The sequence below is a fragment of the Elephantulus edwardii genome, unplaced genomic scaffold (genome assembly GCF_000299155.1).
Source record: "Elephantulus edwardii isolate Elephantulus edwardi_28Jun2011 unplaced genomic scaffold, EleEdw1.0 scaffold00186, whole genome shotgun sequence".
Lineage (NCBI taxonomy): Eukaryota > Metazoa > Chordata > Mammalia > Macroscelidea > Macroscelididae > Elephantulus > Elephantulus edwardii.
In genome coordinates this window covers 5,775,140-5,783,289 of record NW_006399936.1, presented here as the reverse complement: position 1 = coordinate 5,783,289, position 8,150 = coordinate 5,775,140, and the positions used below count along the sequence as shown (strand labels likewise).

The window sequence follows — 8,150 nt, the reverse complement described above, 5'->3', positions numbered from 1 at the left end:
AATTAGACCAGATTTAGGATTTTGATCTCTGGTACAAAGATAGGGAGCTCTGGTGGCCCTAAGTCTGAGCCAATTCAGTGATACCTAAGAACTCTAACTTTCACATGTGTGTGTACAAAGCAACTGAAAACACCACGGTTTGAGTCAGAGGGGGGAAAAAGACAAAGAGTTGGGAAATGTATCTTTCTTTGAGGATGAGAGTCTTCCCACAAAAGCAGCAAATCTAATGCCAAGAACTGTTCAGCTACCCATATCTTGGTACAAATCGTGCAGCATCAGGTTGCATAGTAATCATCTACCATCTGGGAGAACAGATGTATCACCTTTCCCCTTTAGAGATACCCATTCGTCCATTCAGTATGACGTTTAGTCCTGGAGTGTTCACATGACCCAGGCTGGCCAATAGCGTCATGTGCAGCCTGATCACGTGACCCTGCTGATGATTAATGGGTATTTTCCTTGACTTGACAACAGTGAGTCACTCAGAGAAGGTGAGGGAGGTATTCAGGCTAAACTGTGAACCTGGTGTGCTGTTTTTGTTGTTAGACAACACCATGTCAACTCTAACACCTTACGTGCTGCAGAACAAAATCTTGTCCAGTTCTGGCCCTGGTTTGATATTTGATAAAATATTTTCTGGAGCCATATTGCAGATTCACTGATGGCTGTGATCCTGACAAGGGTTTATTCTTAAAAAAATCCTTAAAATTGTATTTCAATGTAGAAAAAAAATCAAGGCTCAAGAAAGCCCAGCTAGTGCTTCGGGTTAAGTATTGAGGTACCACTTGAAAGAGCTGTCAATCGATCCTACTGCTGCTCCAGTGTGGAAAGTTCTAGAAGTCAACTTCACTAACGACTGCAGCCTTGGAAACTCGATAAGGTAGTTCTACTCTGCCCTGCTGGGGGATCTGTATTTATCTAGATAAGAAATTTTCCAAGACAGATGTTTCCAGAGGTGCAGAAGCACATGTGAATAATAGCCTTTAGCAAAAGACTTGAGCTGAGAATGGAAATAAAGTACACTTGGGAATAATTGTGAGTTTACATGACAAAGAGGCTGCCACCGACCCATTGATGAGCAGTTTGAGTGTTTGGTTATAATTAGAGCTGTTTTCTTTCCTAACACTAGCTATTGACTTAAGGGAACAGAGAAGGGATCATTCAGAGAGCTGGTCTGGTCTCCAAGTAGGAAAGTCATTTGTTTCCAAGAAAGCAGATTTCTGGTCTTCACTGACCTGTGCAAGACCCTCTGGAGCTGTAGACATAGCCCTTCTGGACTCGGGGTGAGTATAAAAACCACTTGTAGAAGAGATAGCAGCTGGGACCAGAGGCAAAAAGTTCAGCCACCTTGACTGGACCAGCTCACACCCTTCCTGTTAACCGTGAATCCCCAACAACCTGAGAAGATGTATTTAGATTTGTTTGTTTGGTTTAGTTTTTTTCTTTTATTGGAATGGATTTCTAGAACATTTAGGGTAAAAGGAGGAAGGAAGAAAAGGCAGGGTCTCATCTTCAGTTAGCACGCCTGGATCCATCCATCTCAGAGGAAGCTTGCCTTTGGTGATAATGTGTTGAATTTGAGTATCATTTTGAATGCTTCTGGGTTCTTTGCTGAGGCATAGAGGAAGCCACTCAAGGCTTCAAGTGCCAAAATGGTGTGGTGAGAGTCACAACTCCCTGGAGAAAGAGAATGCACCCCATTTAGTGAGTGTGAAACACTGGTCCTTCTTTGAACACCATTTACCTTGTGGGCACGTTGCCAGTAGGGACCAATCCTGGGAGAAGGACATCATGTACGGAAGGATCGAGAGGAAGACCCTGGATGGGAAGGATTGACATAATAACTGAGGTAATGGAGGTAGGGGTGCCGGAGGCAGTGAGACTAGCTCAGAACAGAGCAGGGTACAGAGCTATGGTGCAGAGGGAGGCTATGAGTCACAGTCAACTCAATGACACATAACAATAACAACAACAACAACCTGTTTGTAAGCATGTCATGAGTAGTATGTCACAGCTAGTTGTGAGGACCGTATAAATGCTGTTTCCTGGACTCTCGAGGTTTTGATGGTTGACTTCTCATAACTTCTTCAGTGAGAAAACAGCCTTTAGCCCACTGCAGCCTCTTCACTTGGGAGACTGTACCCCTCCACCAATGATGCCAGATATCCAGCTGCCAGCATGTGTTACTATGGTGGCGTCTGTGTTGCTAGGACGTTGGGAGTTATGTACAAGATTTAGGCATGGCTCAGAGAGAGTGTGTGTTCACTTGCAGGCCATGTCAATAAAGATAGTGTTGCGATAAAGTGAATCATGTGAACTTTTGGAGATTCTACCCCTCATCTTTGATCTAATGCATCAGTGGGCCTAGGTAGCCAAGAATCCGTATTTTACCATCTCCTCTGATTTAAAATAGACTGTCTTACTTCAAAAGACATGCTTCGTAGACCACTCTGTTCTTTTCATTTAGCATTTTCTGAAGAGTTCCCCAACCCTAGTGTCTCGGGTGATGAGTGTCAAAGGTTTTCACACTCTGCCAGTAACAGAAATAGTGCAGTTTCACGTGCACTGAGAGATGCCCTAGGGGAGACTAATCTGCTTGTGAAAAATCAACTATTGGGAACCGTTCTACTCTGGCACACAAGGGGGCGCTATAACTAATGGTAGCTGGCTTTCTCATGCTTTCTGGTGCTGGGCTGGGTAGTGTCACAGACATTCTGTCTGCTCGTCCTCCTTGTACAAGCAGACTAATAAGAATTCTCCTTTCTTTACAGACAGAAAACTGGGTTCAGAGAGGCGGAGGGGCTTACCCTAAAAGCATTGCACCACTACCTGGCCCACTACCTGACTACCAGGCAGGAAGGTTCGTGCAGACCCTATAGTCATTTAGAGCTGTTGAGTCAGAACGCACTCAAAGCTGAGCCTCCTTCTGAATTTCAGAAGCTGTAACTTGTACAGAAGGAGATTGCCTGTCTTTGTGGCCAGGAACAGCTGGTGGACTCAAACTATGGGTCTTTGAGTGGAAAGTGTGGCTCCTTAACGTGAGACCACCAGAGCTCCCTCTGCAAATACGTCACCTCCACTAGATGTCTTTACGGATCATTCATCTCAGGAAACATCCCAACTTTCTTCTCTTCTGTCTCCCATTGTTTTCTTCTCAAGACTTCTCAGAAATCGCAATTGTTTTGTCTGCAGGCCTGCTGAGATGTTCTTTGCCTTTCTTTTCTCCCCCTCAGAATCTTGTTTCTCCTCTCTCTGTCTTTATACCCCTTCGGTCAGAATATTCTAGAACCGGACCTGACACATAGTAAATCACTGTGGTCTAGTGAATTCTGACTCCTAAGGGTCCTCCATCAACAAACAGTTGATGAATGAGTAAATTTGATAATACAAGCCCAGGGAATTAAATGTCTTTCAAAGAGATGGCATCCCATCCGCCTAATTGTGTTTTCCAAAATTCCTTGGATGTTTGTGCATCTGCCTGCCAATACCCTGTTACTCACTACTTTCGCTGGTGGCTCTAGCACATGGAATCCAGACCCTCCTGAACACCATCCAGTTAAAAACAGTACTCACTGGCTGTCCCAAAGCATCCTTTTTGAGGATTCTGCCAGCTGAGAATGTACTTCAGCCACTGAAGTTTGTAGAAGTCGGCGTATCCACCACGTCCACAAAGTACAACTGCAAACAAAGACAGAGGGCTCTCTGAAGACCTGTCTGTTAGGATCACCTGCTATTTTCCTGCCAAGCCCATCCAGGGGCAACTTGTCTCTTTGCCCAATGGCCAAGTGGACTGGGAAATGCCACCCAGCACACCGGCTTGAAAATAAACACCAAGGCTATAGCTGAGTGCCAAGGTCCTCCCGGATCTGTGTTCTGCCTCAATCAGAACCGCTAATATTGGGCTCAGCAAAGAGATTTGAATGCTCAAGTCCATAATTGTTGCTATTATTTGCCATCAGGTCATCTGCCACTCATAGTGACCCTATGTACATTAGCTCTGAGCTCTGCTCTATCCTGAGCCAATCTCATCGTCTCCAACAGAAAAACATATTCTTAATAGTGCGTGAGCCATACTTGTATCCCCAAATGATCCTTTGTTTATCTGAAATGCCTAGCAATTATTCAACCGAGTATTAAGGTTTCCTTTTCATTCTGATCCCTTAGTGCTTTCACAGCCTGTCTGTCTGGTTGGTCAGTCTGTCCAGTGTTCTTTTAATGGGTTACCTTTGGGGACAGAAAGCAGTTACATGATTTTGAGGGGGGAAACGTCTTCATTAGGACTCCCAGCTAAAATACAGAATACTCAGTTACATTTTTGTCCTGGATAAACAGTGAATCTCTTTTGAATGGAGTAAAAACATGTCAACACTGGAATATGTATAGAGTAGAAACCTGTCTGAGGTGAAAAACAATATTTTCCACTAACAGGATAGATAGTCATAAGACAATATTCTGTTAAAGGCAGGAAAACATATAAAGTCTTAAAACATGGAAATATAAGTATATCTCATGCAATCCTGGTGATGGTGTTGTGGGGAGCTCTGGGGGCCTCGTGGTAAGAAACTGTACTGCCATCCCAAAGCCCTGTGGTTCAAAACCATCAGCGGGTCTGCAAGAGGAGGATGGGCATCTCCTCCTGTGTGATTTATGGCTTTTGAAAACCTACCAGGGGTCAGCTATGGGTTGGCTCTGACTTAACGGCACACTGCAACAACAGGCAGTTGTTGTTGTTGTTGTTGTTGTTGTTATGTGCTGTCGAGTTGCCTGCGACACATAGCGACCCTATGTACAACAGCCCTAACCCCTGCTCTGTTCCATGCCAAAAGTTAGGGTATAATTGACTTTTTAGAAGATGTTTATCTGCAGCTCAGATTCAAGTGAGAATCTTGCCTTTTCCCCCCACTTGTTTACATGTGTACCTCACAATGTGCTTGCAAACATGTGCTTGCATTTTGATGTGCATTTATGTTTCTGTGGGCAGGTGCTATGTGTATTTACACATGTGTTTTCAGGTCCATGTTGGTGTGTGTGTGGAGGCATGACAAGAATCAGGAGACCTGACTCTTTGGCCTGAAGGAAGAATGTGAGGCTCACTGTTTTTCATAAAGAGGTCCCGGGTGTTGTTGGCATATCCTGTGGCCTCAATCTTCTGGTTCACATCCATCATATTGGAACAGAAGATGTCCATGTAGTGCTGGGTATGTTTGAACAGTTTCTTCCTGCATCCAATCTGGAGGACAAACACCCAGAGAAACAAGGAAGTAAGCACCAGTGGCATACATGTCCTGTATCTACCATGGGCCAGGATCTTGTTCTCATGTGGTCTGGCATTGTACCTGCATTTTTGACAGATCCCCTCTCCCCTTTTTTCTCTTTCAAAATCCTTTCTGGTTCTGAGCCAGCTGAGTTTGAGTCCTGGTTTTCATTAGCTGATTGACCTTGGTCAACTGAGTGAATCATTCTGAGCCCTTGAAAGACTCTTTCTTTCCAAATAATGATGCTCTTAGCAGCTGAACAAGAGAGTATCTCAGGAAGTGGAAGAAAGATTGGCTAAGGGTTACCCAGCAATAATCCTGCTCCCCTGAGATATGCACTAACACCATTAGCTGCTATTAGCCTTTAGATTAGTGCTATTAAAAGCCTGTTCATCGAGTTGTGGCTGGTCCTTGGCCAGTGATACCAGGAGTTGTGAGAAAGCTTTAGAAGCTTCTGTAACCACTTCCCCCAAATCCTGTTGATCCTATGGGTTAAGTATTGAGCTGCTATCTGAGAAGTTAGCACTTTGAGCCTACTCTGTGTTCCAACCAATAGCAATGGTGTGTTTCCATCAAGATTAGGAGCCTTGAACATCCTACAGCTAAAGCTGGACACTGTCATTTGTGATTACTTTGAGTAATCACAGAAACTCCAAAAGACGGCTGACAGCCACATGTCAGAATAGTGTTCTGCATGTTGGGTCTGATCATGGATTCCATTTCCTTGTCATTTTCCCTGAGTGTCACAAAAATTTTGGTCTGTTGCAGCTTGAGAATAAAGAACAATAATAATAAACATAAACTGACAAACAGAAACAGGAAGTTGTTTTTCCTGCTAAGACGTGCTGGTCCCTGGACAACACGTTTGTGGGGGGTTCGTGACCTTTCCCTTCTTTATTTATAAATTCAAGAATACAGAAAGTCTTCAGAGATACTGCAAAGTCTGGTGCAGAACCACGTCAACAAAGCCAATATTGATGGTAATCAGGTGAGGCGCCTTGCCTAACGCTAAGTTTGCAGTTTGAATCCCCAACCATGCTGATGGATAAATATCGACAATCTTCTCCTGTACAGATTTGAAAGCCTGATGGGAAGAGGTCGCTAGGAGTCAGAATCAACTCAATGGCAGTACAACTCTTCCAGCCAGAGAATTGAGTCATTGCATGTAAAGGTTATGTTTATATATACTGTCCATGTTTATAATAAACTATTGTCTCTCATATGTGCACTAACATTATGAAAAGCTTGAAGTACTGTGAAAATCATCGTCTATGACCGAGAGACACAAAGTGAGCACAGGCTTTTGGAAAAAAGATGCTGAGAAATTTCTTAGCTCCTTAGACGTTTAATTCATTAAAAAAAAAATTAAAACTCTGCAAAGTGCAAAAACACCAAAGTACAATGAAGTGAAATATGTCTGTGCATATTTTTACTACTACTACTACTACTACTACTATTATTATTATTATTAATTATTCAGCAAAGTTAAACCCTTGACTCTCCAGCCTAATGTCTATTCACAGGATCCTATGGGACATTGTATGCTAGACTTCACCCAGAACACATCTGTACTGTCTGCCTTGTCCCACAGACCATATGGGACCACTTGGTACTTGAGACCATACTATGTATCATGTGGGGAGCCAAGAAAAAGCCTCTTGAAGTCTCTCCCTTTTCTCTCTCAAGAACTTAAAGTTTATTAAATAATGGCAAAAATAAAATGAGCAAAAAAACCCACGTAACTCTCCTTCTTGGGACTTTCATATCATTTCATCATGAAAATAGTTAGCAAATCCCTGTGGAGAGAAGTATCAACTAAAACTCAGTGAAAAGATTGATGCTTCAGGCTCATCTCTCCTTCTGTAACCAGTTAATTCTCTTGTAAGTAGCTTCTGGTAAGGACATCCCACTGCCTCTTTCTCCAGACTTTGTTAAACTTGTAGAAGCTGCCATCAACAAGCTATTCTAAGTACTGGACTTAATGTTCACTGAGTTCTTCCCACAACTTGCCTTTAACTTTTTTTATTGCCTTTTGTAGGAGTCCTGCCTGTGTAATGTGGTGCTAACGGTGGCTCTAACATTGAGGTGCTGAGTTTGAAGCCTGTTACATGAGAGAACAATGAGACATTTTACTTCTAGTACTAAAATCACAATTGTAGAAAACCTCTGGAACAATTCTTTCCCTCCTATAGCATTGCTATGAGCACAGCAAGAGGTTTCCATTCTTTCAGGTGTTATGTGAGTGCATGTCCAAAGTACATGAGAATAATAAGTCTTGCATTCCTAGTTTGTAAGAAGAGTTCAGGATGTGTTAATGGTTGGTTGATTAACTGTGCCTTAGGACTCCTTATATCACTAACCCCCTTTCACATTTCCTTTTCCTCTGTGTCACAGCACACTCACCATTCTGGAGAGAAGGAAATAGTACTGTTGGTAGGATAGGTAGTAGTCTGAACTGTGAAAACTGATCACATGTTTCTTGCAGGTCTTTGAGTAACTACAGGACTTGCCATCCTTAGGCCTGGGGAGATAATATTTCACACAGTTAATAGGATGAAATGCTAAAGGAATTTGACACCATGGGGCTTCTCTATGCCCATCTGGGCATGATCTTGCACTAGTCACTAACCTACCACACCCAAATGCCATCCTGCTGATTCCGACTCAAAACAGTCTATTGAGACAAAGTCGAACTGCCTTAGGGGGGTCCTAGAACTATGGCATCTCTGTATCTCTTCTTTAGTCCATGGAGTTACTTGTGGGTTTGAAACATTAAACTTTTACTTAGAATTCCAATGCTTAACCACAGTACCACCATGAGTAATCTGCCTCCTTGTCTCTTTCAACTGGCCATAAGTAAGTATGCTAGAGGAAATGTGTGTGTGTGTGTGTGTG

General features: G+C 43.0%; 1 protein-coding gene across 1 annotated transcript in view; it reads right to left on the bottom strand.

Moving 5' to 3' along the window:
* Positions 1-3,556: 3,556 nt before the first annotated feature.
* Positions 3,557-8,150, bottom strand: part of LOC102873038 (UPF0764 protein C16orf89 homolog) — a 13,210-nt gene continuing 8,616 nt past the window's right edge. The window contains exons 4-5 of the mRNA XM_006896641.1: positions 5,095-5,219; positions 3,557-3,678 (exon numbers count right to left, since the gene is read on the bottom strand). Coding sequence (XP_006896703.1) covers positions 3,557-3,678; positions 5,095-5,219 — 247 coding nt within the window. The remainder of the gene's footprint in view (positions 3,679-5,094; positions 5,220-8,150) is intronic.